This window comes from Tachyglossus aculeatus, chromosome 11 (assembly GCF_015852505.1).
Source record: "Tachyglossus aculeatus isolate mTacAcu1 chromosome 11, mTacAcu1.pri, whole genome shotgun sequence".
Lineage (NCBI taxonomy): Eukaryota > Metazoa > Chordata > Mammalia > Monotremata > Tachyglossidae > Tachyglossus > Tachyglossus aculeatus.
Genome location: NC_052076.1, coordinates 55,204,729 through 55,225,276, shown reverse-complemented (window position 1 = coordinate 55,225,276; position 20,548 = coordinate 55,204,729). Strand labels below are relative to the sequence as shown.

The following is a 20,548-nucleotide window of genomic DNA, read 5'->3' as shown; positions in this document are numbered from 1 at the left end:
CCCCCAGGGCCGTGGGTGTGGGCGGGCAGCTGCCCAGCTCCCGCTGGGGGCTCCCCGGGCCCTGCCACCCCCTCCCCTCCCCTCCCCTGCCCCCGGGCCGGGCCGGGCCGGGCCGGGCCGTCCCGCCCCCTCCTCCCTTCGCCCCTCCTCTCTCCCGCCCGCTGCCGGGGAAGAAGAGGGGGAGCCCGGGGGAGGGCAGAGGGGGCTCCCCGAGGGAGGTGGGCACCTGCTGCAGCCTCGAACTTGCATCTGCCAGGAGGAGAAGGAGGAGCAGGAGCCGAGGCTACCCGGGCAGCCTCCATCCCTCCAGGGCGACGATCGGGTGAGTCGTTAGAGGGCTTTCTTAATCCCCCCTTGGCCCCCCGCAAGACCAGGGCAGCCCCAATAGGCCCTCCCCCGAGGCCACCAAACCGTGCCCACCCTTGCCAGGCCGGGCAGCCCAGGGGGGCTGGCATCTCCCTCGTCCTATAGGGCCAAAACCGAGTCCCCCCACCCCTTGAGCATCAGCGCTCGCTTGGCACCTACTAAACGCTCCACAAATCCCACCGTTATTCTTCTTATTAGGAGGACATAACGGTCCAGCCCCTCGGGTTGCACCCACCCCCATCCGTCCCCCTCCCTCCCCTGGCACCACCGAGGCCTCGGCGGGGCACGGTGGGCAGCGGTGGGGGATGCCACCCAAGCGAGACCTCCCTGGTTCACTGCAGACATGGCAACGAGACAGGCAAGAAAATCGTCCCCTTTGTTTCTGGGCTGGGGGCGGGGGGCTGCCTTCCCAAGCTGCAGGCGGGGGTGGGCCTTCTGCCCCACTTCTGCCTTTTTTTTTTCCCCTCCCTCCCCCCAAAACGCCTCCTCTAATGCCCGGTTACAGCTGCCTTTTGTGCTTCGCATTAAAGCGATTGGCTTTTTTTTCCTCCCCCCCAAAAAACCCCTTTTGAGTCGCCTACCTAGCTGCATCGACGAGTCAGATTCCCTCCCTCGTTCAGTTGCTCTTCCCAGCGCCGACTCCTCAGTCTCTCATTTCTTTTCTTCCATCCTGTCGGAGGTATCTCTTCATCGAGCCTCAACTGGGATTCCTCGCTTGCTTTGCTCCTGAGACTTTCTCTTCCTCCCCCCTCTTTCCCCCCACCTGTTGTGCGAGATCAGAAATGAAGGTTCTGGGACATAAGATAGAATTTTTAACAGGTAAATGTTACATGATGTTCTCTCTTAAAATCCTTTCCTTTTTCCCCTCTGAAGAACCGTACTTTCGGGGCCGGAGGTTGGTTGGCCAACTGGGTATCTCTGGGTCTGGGGTCGCAGGCCGCGTATTTGTGCTGGGACATGGAGGTGTCGTCCTGTTGTCTTAATTGGTTAAAGATAACACACCTCTGTGCAGTTATCATGCACTATTAGAGTTATGACTGTCAGCTGGAGAAAGGGACAGGATGGTAGTCCTGCTTCTCTTATTCCCTTTCTTGACTTTCTCCAGTTCTTCCTTCCTCAATCAATCGAGCTCGTTATGGGCAGGGAACTTGTCTGCTAATTCTGTCATATGGCACTCTCCCAAGTGCTTTGGACAGGTCTCTGCACGTGGTAAGTGCTTAATAAATGCCTTTGGCTAAGGTATTGAGCCCTTAATGTGGGAAAGTACAGTTGGTAGATCAGATCCTTGCCCACATGAAGCTTATAGTCTACAGGGAGAGACGGACGTTAAAATAAATTACAAATGTGTATGTACATAAGTGCCGTGAGGATGGGGTAACAGACCCAAGTGCGTAGGTGATGCTGAAGAGAGCAAACGGAGCAAGTGAAGGCATAACCAGGGAAGGCCCGTTGGAGATGTGATTTGGGTAGAGTTTTGAGATAGCAGTGGTTTTCTGTTGGATACGAAGGGAAAGAGAGTTCCAGACCGCAGGGAGGACATGGTCAGAGGCGAGACGGATGAGATCGAGGTACAGTGAGAAGCAAAGTGTGGAAGTTGGGTTGTAGTAGGAGAAAACTGAGGTAAGATCATAATTTTGGTATTAAGCACTTACTATGTGCTAAGCACTGTTCTAAGCGCTGGTGAGGATACAAGGTGATCAGGTTGTCCCACGTGGGGCTCCCAATCTTAATCCTCATTTTACAGATGAGGTATAACTGAGGCACAGAGAAGTTAAGTGACTTGCCCAAAGTCACACAGCTGACAAGCGGCAGAGCAAGAGGGGAAGAGTTGATTAGTGCCTTTAAAGCGGATGGTGAGGAGTTTTTGTTGGATGCAGAGTGTATAGGCAGTCACTTTTGAGGAGAAAGGTGTGGACTGAGCTTTTAAAAAGAAAAAAACACAATCTGGGCAGCAGAGGGAATTATAGACTGGAAGGGGAGAAACTAAAGACTGATACAGCAGGCAAAGAGGGCTATTATGTGCTTGGCTCAGGAAGCAAGCAGTTTGGATGGAGAGGAAAGGGCAGATTCCTCCCCACCTTCCTTCTGCCTCACCTTTTCCCTGGTTTAGGTCCTGGGTCATGAGAGCTTACCCCCAACCCTTGCTTAAGGGAGCTTTGAAACCCAGGTAAGGGGAACCAGCTTTCAGGGGTGGAGAGGGCCTTTGATACAGGCTGATTTCTTCTACCAGTCCCGATGCTCGGTTGTAGGCAGCTTCCTGGTTCAATTAAAGAATGCAATTAGGCTGGCCCAGGTGGGTAAGGGCTCTTGGTCATTATTATTATTATTATTATTATGTCAACAGGAAGCATGGCACTATTCATAGAATAGGGCCAAAGAGGGGCTCCAAGGCACTAGATTAATGGGAATGCCCAGTGAGGAGTTAAACTAGCCCTGAAATGAGGGAAAATAATAATGGCACCTGTCCTAGCAGATGCAGCTTACCAAAGATCTCAGCCAGCTTGGAGCAATCAATCAGTGGTATTATTTGACCACTTATTATATGCAGAGCACTGTATTAAGTGCTTGGGAGAGTACAGCAGAATTAGCAGACACATTCCTTGCTCAAAATGAGCTTACAGTCTAGACATGGAACATTGATGGTAAGGACATGAACAGAGAGGAAGAACTCCTTGATCTCAGGCAGGAAACATGCCTACAGGCAATTGTACTCTCCCAAGGTACAATGCTCTGCACACGGGCACTCAATAAATGCTAGGGAAGAGGAATACTTCCTTGAAGGATGAAAACTGGTGAAGCCAGAAGCAAAGCCCCCACTCCCTCCCACCTTCAGCAGGAGAAGTTGAAATGATCTTATAAGGTTTTCAGAGGCAAACCTAACCTTAGCCCACCCAACTCATTCATGTTCCTTGAATCACTCTTGCATGTCTAACTGTCTTTCATTCATTCAGTTGCATTTGTTGAGCTCTTACTGTGTGCAGAGCACTGTACTAAGCGCTTGGAAAGTACAATTCATCAATAAAGAGAGACAGTCCCTGCCCACACCAGATTTACAGTCTAGAAGCGGGGAGACAGACATTAGACAAGTAAATAGGCATCAATATAAGTGAATAGGATTATTGATGTATGCACATCAAAACAAGCATCAGTATAAAGAAAATTATAGATATGTGCATACATACACAAGTGCTGTGGGGACAGGTGAGGAGGGTGGGAGAGCTGAGGAAAAGGGGGGTTTAGCCTTTCCATCTAGGAGTTGGGGAGAACTAGGTAACTATCTCTGGTTTGTCTGCTGCAAGGGGCAAAGCAAGGGCAGCTTTTTCAAACTTCACTGAGCAGAGACCCTGACTTTTGGCCTTCTGGGGGGCTTAGGGTGAGGGTGACACAGCATCCTAGAAGTGAAGGCCAGAAATGGGAGGACCAAAATCTTCCAGAACTATGCGTGGGAGGATGAGAGCAGATATCTCACCGTGGTCTTCTCAGTGGGAGCTTTCAAACAGTTTTATCATACAGAAATCTTCTCTGCTTTGCCAGCTGGCCCCACATAGGCTGCTACAAGGAAGAGGGAGAAGCAGCCGCTTCTTTTGGGCTGGGTATCACCCCCCCACCCCACCCAAGGCACCGGGACACCTGGTTTCTGATTCCGACTCCGTCACTGACTCTCAGAACCACGTGGGACCAGAGTTTCTGTTACCTTAATGGGGACTGGGAGGATCGATAAATTCATACCCATAAAATACATCTGAATTTCTCAGGAAACTTCTGTTTTTTAAAGAACATGCTGAATGTACTTCAGGTTAATCACTAAAGGCAGCAACCTGTTTCTAGTCCCTGCCGATTTGCAATTGAAGGAATGCCCTTTTTTGGGCACTTTTCTTGCTCTTACCCAGGTTTGTAATGACTCTGCTTTCCCTGTTTCTTTGCCAATTACTTTCCTCTCCTTTACTCCTTTCTGTAGTAATAGTAGTAACATTTATTGAGCACCCATTTGGTGCAGTGTACTATATTAGGCCCTTGGGCAATACAAATTAATAGATACATTCCCTGCCCACAAGGAGCTTACACTGTATCGGGGAGACATACGTAACATTATTTGCTGGGATTGACATTGGTTGCTTCAGGATCTGACCTGCCCCTCCTTATGGATGCAGTATCTTCTCCCAGTTGGTGGGAAATCATCCTGCCAACTCTGGTGAAGGGCAGAGAGGGGGCAAGCAGTGTCAGTGAAACAGCAGGCAGGAATGTTCTGGGACTACTTGAGGGAAAGATAGAGTTGATTTGAGATTGAGTAGATTGGGTGTTTTTGCCATCTTTGGCTTTCCTCTGCCACATTGATGTGACCCTTTTTCCCCACCCCCTGCATCCTACCTTCCTCCACCTTGGTGGGAAAGAGGAAAAACACCTGCAGCAGAAGGCCTCCAAAAAACCTCAGGAAGACGGTGACTGTGATAGCAGTCGCTGTGGCTACAGGTGTGCTTGGACTCCGAGCCACGAGGAGCCTAAAATTTTGTTCTTCTAGCCACAGCACCCCACTGATTGTTGTTTTTATTTTGTGTACTTGGCCCATGTGTTTTGTGCTGCTTTAATGCTGTTTCATCATTCCCGGTGTCTTTCTCCAGTACCCTTTCCCCCATTTATACTCTTAGGTTTGTGAGCCCCCGAAAGACAGAAACTAATTCCCACCTGTGCGTTATTTTCTGGTGTTTAGTATAGTGCTCTACACACAGTAAGTGCTTAATACTGTTATTATTATTGCCAATTCTTGTCCATACACTGGCTTAGTCCAGAAATTGGGGTAACTTCTCGGACAACATGGTTCCCCTGCTTTCTGGCAAGTGTGGAGTAGCGTGAAGTTTCATATGGGATGGTGTATGTATGTGCACACTTATTTAAACACACTTTTTTGCCTTCCTTCTCTCTCATTGCCTGTGTGTGGCCCTTCCATTATTGAACCCCATTCGTTTGCCTGCATCCTGTCCTTTGGAAGTGAACATTTTACTCCGCATTAGTGTACAAACTGGATCCAGTAAAGTAGTAAGTAGGCCAAACCATTCTCTTTTTCATGTGTTCTTCCACTGACCTGATTCAGAAAAAGGGGCACTGAGGAAATCTTGGCTTTCCCAGCGAGGGGGTAGTGCAGAGTGTGGGTTAACTTTTTCCATCCTGCTCCTTCATGACCTAAATCTTAAATCCAGAGCACTGTGGGATGAGGAGAAGCCATTGCCCAGAAAATGTGGCTTCACAGGAGCACTGGACAGGTCGGACGTGGTATCGGCATCACAGCACCGAGTAAAACTGGTCAGCCTGAAGACAAGATCGGGACATGCCTTGTTCTGGGGAGGTTTTTCCTTGTCACAGCAGTAGCTATTAGGGGAATGCTTTCACAGTCAGACGGTTGCTGGGATCCGGCCTTCAAATCTGATCAGAGGGAGAAATCTGGCGACACCCTGCTCCCTAAAATAACCACCCTTGCCTGCATCTATGGGAAGCAGCATGGCCTAGTGGAAAGAGCACAGGCTTGAGAGTCAGAGGACCTCATTTCTAATACAGGCTCTGCCGTGTATCTGCTGTGTGACCTTGGACAGGTCACTTAACTTTGCCGGGCCTCAGTTACCTCATCTCTAAAATGGGGATTCAGTCCTACTCCATCCTACTTAAACTGTGAGCCCCACTGGGGCAGGGACTGAGTCAAACAATTGTATTAGTTGAGCACTTACTGTGTGCAGAGCACTGTACCAAGCCCTTGGGGAGAGTTCAACCTGGTGACTTTCTATCTACCCCAGCACTTGGAACAGTGCTTGGCACATAGTAGGTGTTTAACAAGTACCAATATTATTATTATTATCTGGAATCTGATGCTCCTACTTTTTGTCTTGGGCCAATCTGTCTAGTTGTTCCTGTTGTTTTTCTTCATTTTTTGTTTCTTGTTTTTGGCTTTTTCCCTGGCTTCCTCCAACCCTTGTTAAATGACTCAGTAGTGAAAGAAGTGTTTGCTGCTGTGGCAATTTCAGTTATATTCTAACTGCACCCATTCTTCCCCCTCGTCCCCCTCTCCATCCCCCCCCATCTTATCTCCTTCCCTTCCCCACAGCACCTGTATATGTTTGTACATATTTATTACTCTATTTATTTATTTATTTTACTTGTACCTATCTATTCTATTTATTTTATTTTGTTTGTTTGGTTTCGTTCTCTGTCTCCCCCTTCTAGACTGTGAGCCCACTGTTGGGTAGGGACTGTCTCTATATGTTGCCAGCTTGTACTTCCCAAGCGCTTAGTACAGTGCTCTGCACACAGTAATCGCTCAATAAATGCGATTGATTGATTGCTAGCTGTCTTGCAGATTGTGCCGATGGGGATGGGATGACTGGGCCAGAGAGTGTGGATGGTTCAGTGAAAACCATTCCCACTAATGCAAAGAAACAACTCCAATGCCTGACCTGCTAGTGATAGAACATAAATTGGTGTCTGAGGAATGCTCACCTGAAAGGCAAGAGATGTACTGTTGTATCTTCATGGACCAGTGGACCAGTGATTCCCTCCAAGATACACTAATAATAATAATTAAGGTATTAAGTGATTACTATGTGCCAAGAAGCTGTTGTAAGCACTAGGGTAGCAGCGTGGCTCATTGGAAAGAGCCCGGGCTTTGGAGTCAGAGGCCAGGGGTTCAAATCCCGGCTTCGCCAAATGTCAGCTGTGTGACTTTGGGCAAGTCACTTCACTTCCCTGGGCCTCAGTTACCTCATCTGTAAAATGGGGACGAAGACTGTGAGCCCCACGTGGGACCACCTGATTACCTTGTATCTACCCCAGCGCTTAGAACAGTGCTTGGCACAGAGTAAGCGCTTAACAAATACCAACATTATTATTATTATTATGCAAGGTAGACACCGTCCCTGTCCCACATGAGGCTCACATTCTTAACCCCCATTTTACAGATGAGGTAACTGAGGCACGGGGAAGTGGAGTGACTTGCCCAAGGTCACACAGCGGACACGTGGCAGAGCCGGGATTAGAACCTAATTTCCAAGCCTTGCTCTTGCCACTAGGCCATATTGGTAGGCTCATCTTGACCCATTTGCAGTATCATCTTGAAACCAAAGAACTGCTCTCACTTCTACTAGCCCTGGCACCCTCCACCCATTTGTAAGATATGAAGTACTCCCAGCGCTTAGAACAGTACTTGGCACATAGTAAGCGCTCAACAAATACTATTGTTGTTATTATTATTATTATTATAATACAGAGAGTATGAAGCAGACACCTTAATGTGGTTGGATGGTGACGTTTGTTTGCAGAGAAGCAGCGTGGCTCAGTAGAAAAGAGCCCGGGCTTTGGAGTCAGAGGTCATGGGTTCAAATCCTGGCCCTGCCAACTGTCAGCTGTGTGACTTTGGGCAAGTCACTTCTCTGAGCCTGTTACCTCATCTGTAAAATGGGGATTAAAACTGTGAGCCCCCCCATGGGACCACCTGATGACCTTGTAACCTCCCCAGTGCTTAGAACAGTGCTTTGCACATAGTAAGTGCTTAACAAATACTTTTTTTTGTGAAGCAGCGTGGCTCAGTGGAAAGAGCCTGGGCTTAGGAGTCAGAGGTCATGGGTTCAAATCCCGGCTCCACCACTTGTCAGCTGTGTGACTTTGGGCAAGTCACTTCACTTCTTTGTGCCTCAGTGACCTCATCTGTAAAATGGGGATGAAGACTGTGAGCCCCCTGTGGAACAACCTGTTCACCTTGTAACCTCCCCAGCGCTTAGAACAGTGCTTTGCACATAGTAAGCACTTTATAAATGCGATTATTATTGTTATTATTTGGCAGCTGGATCAATCCGGAGCTTGGCTTTCCTTCTTCTTCACCCTCCCTGGGGAATAATAATAATAATCATGGAATCCATTAAGCACTTACTGTGTACAGGAACTGTATTAAGCACTGTGATAGATACAGTAGAGTCAGGTTGGGTACAGTCCCTATCCATGATGAGGTTCCCAGTCTGAGGGGGAGGGAGAACAGATATTGAATCCTCATTTCACAAGTGAGGTAACTGAGGGACCGAGAAGTGAACTGATTTGCCCAAGGACTCGCAGCAGGCAAGTGGCAGAGGCAGGATTAGAACCCAGGTCCTCTTACTCCCAAACCCACGTTCTATTAGGTCCCACTGCTTTTCAGGAGAAAGTGAAAAAGAAATTGGAAATGCCGTCATTTTCCAGATCATTTGCCCGTGACTGAATCGTATGGTGCTGAGATAGCTTCCTTTTCTTGACTTCTCATCCCCTGACATAAAGGACTGCAATTTAAGAGAAAGTGTCAGCATTAGAACGGGTAATAGCAGTGATGGTACGTTTTAAGCACTTATACACAGGGCAGACCACTGCTCTAAATAGAGAATGATGATGATCGTATTTTGTTAAGCACTTAGTATGTGCCCAGCGCTGTTCTAAGCGCTGGGGTGGTTACAGGTTCATCAGGTTGTTCCACGTGGGGCTCACAGTCTTAATCCCCATTTTGCAGATGAGGTCACTGAGGCACAGAGAAGTGACTTGCCGTTAAGTGGCCATGTGACCTAGCGGAAAAAGCACGGGCCTGAGAGTCGGAAGACCTGAGTTTTAATCTCAGTTCTGCCACTTGTCTGCTGTGTGACCTTGGGCAAGTCATTTAACTTCTCCTGTATAACTCCTGTATATATGTTTGTCCATATTTATTACTCTATTTTACTTGTACATATTTATTATATTTATTTTATTTTATCAATATGTTAATATTTTGTTAATATGATAATTATAACAAAATAATTTTGTTAACATGTGAGTAGCAGCGTGGCTCAGTGGAAAGAGCACGGGCTTTGGAGTCAGAGGTCGTGGGTTTAAATCCTGGATCCGCAAATTGTCAGCTGTGTGACTTTAGGCAAGTCACTTAACTTCTCTGTGCCTCAGTTACCTCATCTGTAAAATGGTGGTTAAGACCGTGAGCCCCACGTGGGACAACGTGATCACCTTGTAACCTCCTCAGTGCTTAGAACAGTGCTTTGCACATAGTAAGTGCTTAATAAATGCCATTATTATTATTATGTTTTGTTGTCTGTCTCCCCCTTCTAGACTGTGAGCCCGCTGTTGGGTAGGGATTGTCTCTATATGTTGCCAACTTGTACTTCCCAAGCGCTTAGTACAGTGCTCTGCACACAGTAAGCGCTCAATAAATACAATTGAATGAATGAATGAACTTCTCTTTGCCTCAGTTTTGTCATCCATAAAATGGGAATTAAATCCTATTCCCTCTTACCTAGATAGCGAGCCCCGTTCTGCTTAGCACAATGCTCAGCACATAGTAAGTGTTTAACAAATACTATTATCATTATTATTAATGTTTTCTTTGTTCTAGGCACTGGGAAAAATACAGGGGTGAAAATTAGGCACCACCCTGGCTCTGAAGGGGCTCACAATTTGAGAATTAGTGGTTAAGGAACCCTCAGCAGGCTTAAGGAAGGCTCTATTTATTTTACTTGTACATATTTATTATTCTATTCATTTTGTTAATGTGGTGCATCTAGCTTTATTTCTATTTGTTCTGATGACTTGACACCTGTCCACATGTTTTGTTTTATTGTCTGTCTCCCCCTTCTAGACTGTGCGCCCGCTGTTGGGTAGGGACCATCTCTATATGTTGCCAACTTGTACTTCCCAAGCGCTTAGCACAGTGCTCTGCACACAGTAAGCGCTCAAATACGATTGAGTGAATGAACTTCTCTGTGCCTCAGTTTCCTCATCTGTAAAATAGGAATTAAATCCTATTCCCTCTTACCTAGATGGGGAGCCCCATTGTGCCTAGTGCAATGCTCAGCACATAGTAAGTGCTTAACAAATATTATTATCATTATTATTAATGTTTTCTTTGTTCTAGGCACTGGGAAAAATACAGGGTGAAAATTGGGCACCACCCTGGCTCTGAAGGGGCTCACAATTTGGGAATTAGGGGTTGAGAAGGAACCCTCAGCAGGCTTAAGGATCTATTTATTTTACTTGTACATGTTTACTATTTTGTTAATGTGGTGCATCTAGCTTTATTTCTATTTTGTTCTGACGACTTGACACCTGTCCACATGTTTTGTTTTATTGTCTGTCTCCCCCTTCTAGACTGTGAGCCCGTTGTTGGGTAGGGACCGTCTCTAGATGTTGCCAACTTGTACTTCCCAAGCACTTAGCACAGTGCTGTGCACACTGTAAGCGCTCAATAAATACGATTGAATGAATGAACATCTCTGTGCCTCAGTTTCCTCATCTGTAAAATGGGAATTAAATCCTATTCCCTCTTACCTAGATGGCGAGCCCCATTGTGCCTAGTGCAATGCTCAGCACATAGTAAGTGCTTAACAAATATTATTATCATTATTGTTAATATTTTCTTTGTTCTAGGCACTGGGAAAAATACAGGGGTGAAAATTAGGCACCACCCTGGCTCTGAAGGGACTCACAATTTGGGAGTTAGGGGTTGAGAAGGAACCCTCAGCAGGCTTAAGGATCTATTTATTTTACTTGTACATATTTACTATTTATTTTGTTAATGTGGTGCATCTAGCTTTATTTCTATTTTGTTCTGATGACTTGAGACCTGTCCACGTGTTTTGTTTTATTGTCTGGCTCCCCCTTCTAGACTGTGAGCCCGTTGTTGGGTAGGGACCGTCTCTCTATGTTGCCAACTTGTACTTCCCAAGCACTTAGCACAGTGCTCTGCACACAGTAAGCGCTCAATAAATACGATTGAATGAATGAATGATTAAGCCTCCAGTGGCCAAATCAGATCCCCTTAGAACAGGGGCTTTCAAGGCCTGCAGCTTGTTTTCCAAGACTTGCCACGTTTGCTCTGTGGTCTTGATGGGTCAGGGAACCTATGTACTTTGGGGATGGGCTCGGTGGGTCGGGGACATTTTCTGGGGAGTGATGTGAAGTTTGGAGAGACTCTTCCAGCAGAGACAGCCTCAGCCCTGAGGCTTGAGGACTGAGAACCTGCATGCAGAGGAGGTGATTATAGTGCCAGTGGCAGCCGTGACCCTGCAGGGGCCTGGGTAGAAAGAGCAGATAGAAGGGCAGCGATGCAGTTTAATAATTTTGGTATTTAAGCGCTTAGTATGTGCCGAGCACTGGGATAGATAGAAGGTAATCAGGTCAGAAGCAGTCCCTGTTTCAGATTGTCCCACATGGGACTCACAGTCTTAATCCCTGTTTTACAGATGAGGTAAGTGAGGCCCAGAGAAGTGAAGTAACTTGCCCAAGGTCACACAGCAGACATGTGGCAGAGCCAGGATTAGAACCCATGACCTTCTGACGTCCGGGCCCGTGCTCTTTCTACTAGGCCACGCTAGTATGGCCTGTATATATGTATATATGTTTGTACATATTTATTAGTCTATTTTACTTGTACCTATCTATTCTACTTATTTTATTTTGTTACAATATGTTACAATATGTTTGTACATATTTATTACTCTATTTTACTTGTACCTATCTATTCTATTTATTTTATTTTGTTAGTGTGTTTGGTTTTGTTCTCCGTCTCCCCCTTCTAGACTGTGAGCCCACTGTTGGGTAGGGACTGCCTCTGTATGTTGCCAGCTTGTACTTCCCAAGCGCTTAGTACAGTGCTCTGCACACAGTAAGCGCTCAATAAATACGATTGATTGATTGATAGTGCATATGTAGTTCGTTCCCTTGTTAGCTGGCTACCGGCAGAACCGGAGCTAGAACCCGGGCCTCCTGTTTCCCAGAGGAGGGCAATGTGAATTTTTGATCCGGTTCTTTGGATTTGACAAATGCCGCAAGAACGGGGTCCTCCCTCCATCTTCCTTAACCACTTTCAATGTTCCCTCTTTACCTGGTCTACCTCAGAGGAGATGCTTCTCGCTAAGGTCTTTGAGGAGAAATGCATCTTTCATGGTAAGGGTTAGGTGGAGACACACCGTCCTGTTTACCGAGGTGGACAATGAAATGGAAAAGGGAATTGTACACTTTTTTCTTTTTACACTTTCATTGTCGTATTTATTGAGCAGAGCACTGTACTAAGCGCTTGGGAAGTACAAGTTGGCAACATATAGAGACGGTCCCTACCCAACAGTGGGCTCACAGTCTAGAAGGGGGAGACAGACAACAAAACATATTAATAAAATAAATAGAATAAATATGTACAAATAAAATGAATACATAAATAGAGTAATAAATACGTACAAACATATATACAGGTGCTGTGGGGAGGGGAAGGAGGTAAGGCGGGGAGGAGGGGGAGAGAAAGGAGGGGGCTGAAGTGACTTGCCCAAAGTCACACAGCTGACAACCGGCGCCTCGGGTAATGTGTACACTCTGGTGCCCTCTGAACCTATAAGCCCCGGACACAATTTTCATGTGTCTCTCAAAGTGAGAGCTTGGCAAACAGTGAAGATGATGATGATGGTATTTGTTAAGCGCTTACTATGTGCCAAGCATTGTTCTAAGAGCTGAGGTAGACACATGGTAATCAGGTTGTCCACGTGGGGCTCAGTCTTCATCCCTATTTTACAGATGAGGTAACTGAGGCACAGAGAAGTTAAGCGACTTGTCCAAAGTCACACAGCTAAGTGTGTGACTTCTAGACTGTGAGCCCACTGTTGGGTAGGGACCGTCTCTATATGTTTCCAACTTGTACTTCCCAAGCACTTAGTACAGTAACCCTTTTAGACTGTGAGCCCACTGTTGGGTAGGGACTGTCTCTATATGTTGCCAACTTGTACTTCCCAAGCGCTTAGTACAGTGCTCTGCACACAGTAAGTGCTCAATAAATACGATTGATGATGATGATACAGTGCTCTGCACACAGTAAGTGCTCAATAAATACGATTGAATGAAGTGGCAGAGATGCGATTAGAACCCACGACCTCGGACTCCCAAGCCCGGGCTCTTTCCACTAAGCCATCCTTCTTCTCAAGAGAATTCCTGATGCATGTAGCTTTCATCAAAAGGCTTAGAAACTTCCCAAAATATCCTTTTGGGTCTGATGCGTTTCATCCTCGCTATCTAGATGAAATGTGTATTTTTTTTTTTCTTTCCTGTGATGTGGAAAAAGTTGGGTTCACCTCCCTCAGCCAAAGGTGGAGCTCAGAAAGCAGAGACAGGAGTTTTCTATTTGTGCTAGAACACAATGTTTCTCAGTGTTTTAAGGTCAGAGAAGGCTCTGAAATGGCAGAACCCGGGCTCTGTAATAATGGTCTGAGAGCCAAGGAGGAAGGTGAATATATTTAAAAAAAAATGCATTCTGAGTGATTAAAAATCTACTTTCACAATTCTGCTTAGAGCCCGCTACTCCATTTTAACTTGTGAGATTTTTTTCCCTAGCCAGATGGAGTTTTCAGTTCCGTGCAGTCTTGTAAACCTTATTTTAGTTTGGCAGAGTCCTGGGCTTTCAGATTGTGAAGATGTACAGTTTTATAGCTGTGTGGTGTGTTTTCCTCCCCTCCTCTGGAGAATTATTATTTTTAATCAAGAAATTATTTCTAGGGGTTTTATTTTAGGTACAAAGAAAACCATTACATTTGCCCCAGACACTTAAAACAGGGAACACATAGCCAGGGTTTTTATAGATGGGAGTCTGAGATTCAGAGAGAGTTGGAAGCGACCTGCTTTTGTCTGGAGGGGAGCTCGGGAATAGTGATTTCGTTTGCGGTTGCTCATATATAGGGGCTTCAATCAATCGGTGGTATTTATTGAGTTCTTCTTGTGTGCAGAGCACTGCTCTGAGGGCTTGGCGGAGTACGATAGAGTCAGTCGACGTGATCTCTGCCCTGGAGGAGATTACAGTCTGGACGACTCTGCTGATTGCCTCATCATCATCATCAATCGTATTTATTGAGCGCTTACTATGTGCAGAGCACTGTACTAAGCTCTTGGGAAGTACAAATTGGCAACTTATAGAGACAGTCCCTACCCAACAGTGGGCTCTGTGGCCAGGCCTGATGGTGATCAGAAACAGAAGGGACAGTGGGGCTGATTCGGCGTGGTCCAGCCGGGCGGAACCAGCCCAGGATCTGACCATATCCAGGATGGTCCCATTCTATAATAATAATAATAATGATGATTATGGCATTTATAAAGTGCTTACTATGTGCAAAGCACTGTTCTAAGCACTGGGGAGGTTACAAAGTGATCAGGTTGTCCCACAGGGGGCTCACAGTCTTAATCCTCATTTTACAGATGAGGGAACTGAGGCCCAGAGAAGTTAAGTGACTTGCCCGAAGTCACACAGCTGACAATTGGCGGAGCCAGGATTTGAACCCGTGACCTCTGACTCCAAAGCCCATGCTCTTTCCACTGAGCCACGCTGCTTGCCCACTGTTGGGTAGGGACCGTCTCTATACGTTGCCAACTTGTAGTTCCCAAGTGCTTAGTACGGTGCTCTGCACACAGTAAGCGCTCAATAAATACGATTGATTGATTGACGGCCCACTGCCCCCACTCAATGGGAATAGCAGCGCCAGCTGTACAAAATCCGTGGGTCAACAACTACCCCTTTCACAGTCTATTCCCCTTATTAGACCCACCCAATTAGATTTTTTTTTAATGGTATTTCATCAATCGTATTTATTGAGCGCTTACTGTGTGCAGAGCACTGTACTAAGCGCTTAAGCACTTAATACAGTAATTAATTAATTAATTAAGCGCTTAAGCACTTAATACAGTACTAAGCACTGTATTTAAGCACTTACTCTGTTCCAGGCACTGTTTTAAGCGCTGGGGTAGAAACAGAGCAATCGGGTTGGACACAGTCCATGTCCCACATGGGACTCACAGTCTTCATCCCCATTTTACTGATGACGGTGGCATTTATTAAGCGCTTACTATGTGCAAAGCCCTAAGTGCTGGGGAGGTTACGCAGTGATCGGGTTGTCCCACGGGGGCGCTCACAGTCTTAATCCCCGTTTTTTACAGATGAGGTAACTGAGGCACAGAGAAGTTAAGGGACTTGCTCAAAGTCACACAGCTGACAATAATAATAGTAATAATAATAATGCTGTTAAGCACTTACTGATACAGGGTAAGCAGGTTGTCCCATGTGGGGCTCACGGTTTTAATCCCCATTTTGCAGATGAGGTAACCGAGGCCCAGAGAAGTGAAGTGACTTGCCCAGGATCACACAGCAGACAAGCGGCGGAGCTGGGATTAGAACCCAGGTCCGGGCTCTATTAGCTGGGCCATGCTGGGGTGGGAGAACCCCTGGAGACCCAAATTGGCCCCTGGTACAGTAGCCGACACCCAACGAGGCAGGAAGAGATCAGGCTGGGGCTCTTGGGAACTGGGGACTTTTTGCTCCTTTATCGACAGTGTGTGCTATTACTCACCTGACAGACTTTAAAAATATATATATGTGAGTGTGTGGGGGGTTTTTAACCCTCCCTCCTGCAACAACTGTGGAAAAAAATCCGAGTTGGAACAAAAAAGCTATTAATTTTTTTTAGCAGTTTAAGTCCAAACCGCTAATTAAATGTTACTCGACTCAAAGGGCGTACATTTCCCCCAACCGGAGACCAGATGGTTCCTTCACTCAACGTACTGGCTAGGTTTTGTATTTTCCCCCGTTGAGGGTGACAGAACCTCAGCCTCTGAGTAGCAAAGACAGGATTGTGGGAGTGTAGCTTCCTTGAGGACTTTGCCGTCTCCTGTTTTTTTTTGGGGGGTTTTTTTAAGGGTATTTAAGCGCTTACTATGTAACAGGCCCCGTACTAAGCACCGGAATATATACACGCTACTCCATTTCCCATATGGGGCTCACAGTCTTAATCCCCTTTGTACAGATGAGGTAACTGGGGCCTAGAGAAGTGAAGTGGCTTGCCCAAGGTCACAAACAGAAAAGTGGCCGAGCCAGAATTAAAATCCAGGTCCTCTGATTAATAATTATATTAGTACTTGGTAATCGCTTTCTGTGTCTTAAGCTCTGGGGAAGATACAAGCTAACCAGGTTGGACACATTGTGCTCACATCCTTAATCTCCAATTTATTAGAGAAGCAGCGTGGCTCAGTGGAAAGAGCCCGGGCTTTGGAGTCAGAGGTCGTGGGTTCAAATCCCGGCTCCGCCAACTGTCAGCTGTGTGACTTTGGGCAAGTCTCTTAACTACTCTGTGCCTCAGTTACCTCATCTGCAAGAAGGGGATTAAGACTGTGAGCCCCCCGTGGGACAACCTGATCACCTTGTAACCTCCCCAGCGCTTAGAACAGTGCTTTGCACATAGTAAGCGCTTAACAAATACCATCATTATAATTATTATTATTAGATGAGGCAACTAAGGCCCAGAGAAGTGAAGTGACTGGCCCAAGGTCACACAGCAGACATGTGGCAGAGCTGGAATTAGAACCCAAGTCCTGAATTACAGGCCAGTGCTCTGCCCACTGGGCCATGTTGTTTTCTGTTGCAGTGGAAATACTCGTCCCTGACCTCAGAGTAGGGTGGGTTATTAGCTACATAATAATAATAATAATAATAATGTTGGTATTTGTTCAGCACTTACTATGTGCCAAGCACTGTTCTAAGCACTGGGAGGATACAAGGTAATCAAGGTTGTCCCTCATAGGGCTCACAGTCTTCATCCCCATTTTCCAGATCAGGGAACTGAGGCCCAGAGAAGTGAAGTGACTTGCCCAAAGTCACACAGCTGACAAGTGACGGAGCCGGGATTAGAACCCATGACCTCTGACTCCCAATAATAATAATAATGGCATTTGTTAAGCGCTTACTATGTGCAAGCACTGTTCTAAGCACTGGGGGATACAAGGCAATCAGGTTGTCCCACGTGGGGCTCACAGTCAATCCCCATTTTACAGATGAGGTAACTGAGGCTGAGAAGTTAAGTGACTTACCCAAGGTCACACAGCAGACGTGGTGGAGCCGGGATTCGAACCCATGACCTCTGGCTCCAAAGCCCGTGCTCTTTCCACTGAGCCACGCTGCTTCCCATAATTACGGTATTTAAATGCTTACTATGTTCCAAGCACATCTTAAGCCCTGAGGAAGATACAAGATTCAGGTTGGACACAGTCCCCGTCCCGCAGGAGGCTCACAGTCTACGAAGGAAGGAAGAGGATTTAATCCCCATTTTACAGATGAGGAAACAGAGGCACAGAAAAGTCAAGAGACTTGCCCAGAGTCACACAACAGACAGATGACAGAACCAAGATTCGAGCCCAGGCCCGCTTCCCAGTGGATCCAGTTTCACCTTCCCTGAGGCTTGCTCCGGTGAACATTCCTTGCCTGGAGGAATCCCTGGAAGTAGCTTTGTCAAAATGGAAAATTCTCAAGCTGTTTTCAGAGGTGGCAAGGAATATAGTGTACTCTCCTAAGCAGTTGGTAGAGTGCTCTGCACACATAAGTGCTCAATAAATACCAAGCTTATGACTGTGCCAGATATCATGAAGAGAAAACTGAAGAGTCTTCAGGGGCACTGAAATTCCTAAAATCTGCCTGGGTTCCTATGGAAGTGATTCTGAAGACGATCTGATTCGGTGACTAGGTCTGGGATCTGTTTGCTCGGCTGTTTTTTGTTTTAATGGCATTTGTTAAGCACTTACTATATGCCCGCCACTGAAATAAATGCTAGGGTAGATACAAGTTAAACAGGTTGGACGCAGTCCATGTCCCACATGGGGCTCCCAGTCTTAATCCCCATTTTACAGATGAGATAACAAAGGCCCAGAGAAGTGACTTGCCCAAGGTCACACAGCAGGCAAATGGCAGAACTGGGACTAGAACCCAGGTCCTTCTGACTCTGAGGTCCATGCTCTGTCCATCAGGTCACACTTGACCGACATAATTTACTGAGCACTTAGCAGGGAGCTTTATAAGGTGCTTGTGGGCCATACAGAATAAACCGAAGTCATGATCCCTGCCTTCAAGGAGTGTACAATTTAAAGGAGGAAGGCAGAATTTAACAAAGATATAAAAAATGTGTGTGTGAGAGAGAGATTTTTTTTAAAAAAATCCTTATGTGATGAGAGTGGCTGAGGAAATGGTGAGGTCAAATAGGAGGGGTGGGTTTATTTTGTTAATATGTTTTGTCTTGTTGTCCGTCTCCCCCTTCTAGAGTGTGAGCCCGCTGTTGGGTAGGGGCCGTCTCTATATGTTGCCAACTTGTACTTCCCAAGCGCCTAGTACATTGCTCTGCACACAGTAAGCGCTCAATAAATATGATTGAATGAATGAGATTAATTAGAGAATTCCTCAGAAAGGAGGAGGTGACTTTTGGAAAGGCTTTGAGGGATGGGAGGAACAGAATTTGGCAAAGAATGGCAGGGAGGGAAAGGTATTGTAGGGTTGGGAGAGTAGGGAGAAAAGGTGGTAGTGATGCATCCGGCAGGAATGGAAGTTTGCTTAGGAGGAGCTCAGTGGGGTGGGAGGAGAGAGCAGATAGAGAAGCAGCATGGTCCAGTGGAGAGAGCACAAGCTTGGGAGTCAGAGGACATGAGTTCTAATCCCAGCTCTGCCAATTGCTTGCTTTATGACCTTGGTCAAGTCATTTCACTTCTCTGTGCCTCAGGTTCCTCAACTGGAAAATGGGGATTTAATACCTGTTTTCCCTCCTACTTAAGACTGTGAGCCCCCATGTGGGGCAAGGCCTATGTCTGACCTAATTGACATAGTAAGCGTTTGCGTTTGGGTTATGCTGTCGAATCGTTTCCGACCCATAGAGAGTCCATGGACACTTCTCTCCTAGAACTCCCCACTCTCCTTCTGCAGTCATTCTAGTAGTGTATTCATGCAGTTTTCTTGGTAAAAATACAGAAGTGGTTTAACATTGCCTTTTTCCATACAGTAAACTTGTCTCCACCCTCGACTCTCTCCCATGCCGCTGCTGCCCAGCCCGGTTGACTCTTGACTTGTAGCAGAGATCGCCTTCCACTCGCTAGCCACTGCCCAAGCTAGGAATAATAATAATAATAATAATAATAACATTTATTAAGCACTTACTATGTGCAAAGCACTGTTCTAAGCACTGGAAAGGAATGGGTAGCCCTCTGCTTGACTCTCCCTCCCATAGACGAGACTGGTTGTGTCCTGGAAATTCTCCAGGTGCCATCCTGAGAGGGGAGGGGACTTAACAAGTACTTAAACAAGAGGGGAGCCTTTTTAATGGTATTTAAGTGCTTAATATGTGCCAGGCACTCTGCTAAGTGCTGGGGTTTGAGTCACAGAGAAGAGAGGTGACTTGCCCGAGGTCACACAGCAGAAACGTGGCAGAGCTGAGATTAGAACCCAGGTCCTCTGATTGCCAGATCCGTGCTCTTTCCACCAGGGCAGGCTGCTTCCCAAATTGATGAACCTTGAAATTGATGGACATTTCATTATTTCATTTATTTTAGTGTCTGCTCCCGTTAGACTGAAGCTTCTTATGGGTAGAGGTTATGTCTATGTACTGTATCGTACTCTCCCATTTCCTAAAACTTATTTTAATATTTGTTTCCTTCTAGAATATAAGCTTTTCAGGGGGCAGGGATCATATCTACCAATTTTATTGTAATGTACTCTTCCAAGCATGTAGTAAAGCACTCTGCATACACTAAGTCCTCAAATACCACTGGTTGATCCAAGTGTTTAATTCAGTGCTCTGTGCAAAGTAAGCACTCAATAAGTACGACTGACTGATTCCACTCAATTTTTGCCCAGGTTTCATTCATTCATTCAATCATATTGAGCGCTTACTGTGTGCAGAGCACTGTACTAAGCACTTGGGAAATACACGTTTCACTGTTTGACCTTGAGATAGTCTGCGCTCTGTTTTCGTTTTTCCCTGGGGGTCAGGGCAATGGGGAGAGCAGGGAATTTTAGTTCTGGAAAGCGATTAGATGCCTTGCAACATATTTTGGAAGGGTGCAGGTGTGCTGATCGGGAGCCAGATGGAAATGGGAGCTCTTCAGATTGGCCTGTAATAGGATTTCAGCCCCGCTCTCTCCCGGTGAATGAGCAGAGCTGACCTTGTCTTTTGCTCTTTAAAATGTCTTTCATTGTCAGTTCCAAATTTCATCCCATTTTTCATCTTGAGGGAGATGACTTAAAAATAGCCCCTCCTGCGCCCAGGCTATTGCATCCCAAAATGGAGTGGCAGTAGCTGGAGGTGAAGGGCAGTTACAATTAGATCCGCTCTAAGGGTAAAGAAGATTATCCAGATAAATGGCTTTC

At 46.3% G+C, this 20,548-nt stretch overlaps 1 protein-coding gene across 3 annotated transcripts in view; it reads left to right on the top strand.

Annotated features, from left to right (window-relative positions):
* The first annotated feature begins 209 nt into the window (after positions 1 to 209).
* NDRG4 (NDRG family member 4) overlaps positions 210 to 20,548 on the top strand; it is an 87,582-nt gene continuing 67,243 nt past the window's right edge. Inside the window, exon 1 of one of the 3 annotated variants that reach the window (XM_038753563.1) lies at positions 210 to 322. Coding sequence is in view for 1 of the 3 variants with exons in the window: in XM_038753560.1 (XP_038609488.1) it covers positions 1,149 to 1,185 (37 nt within the window). In the remaining 2 variants the exon portion in view is untranslated. Of the gene's footprint in view, positions 323 to 1,023; positions 1,186 to 20,548 lie in introns of those variants that run through there. The other 2 variants (XM_038753559.1, XM_038753560.1) reach the window with 2 other exon arrangements.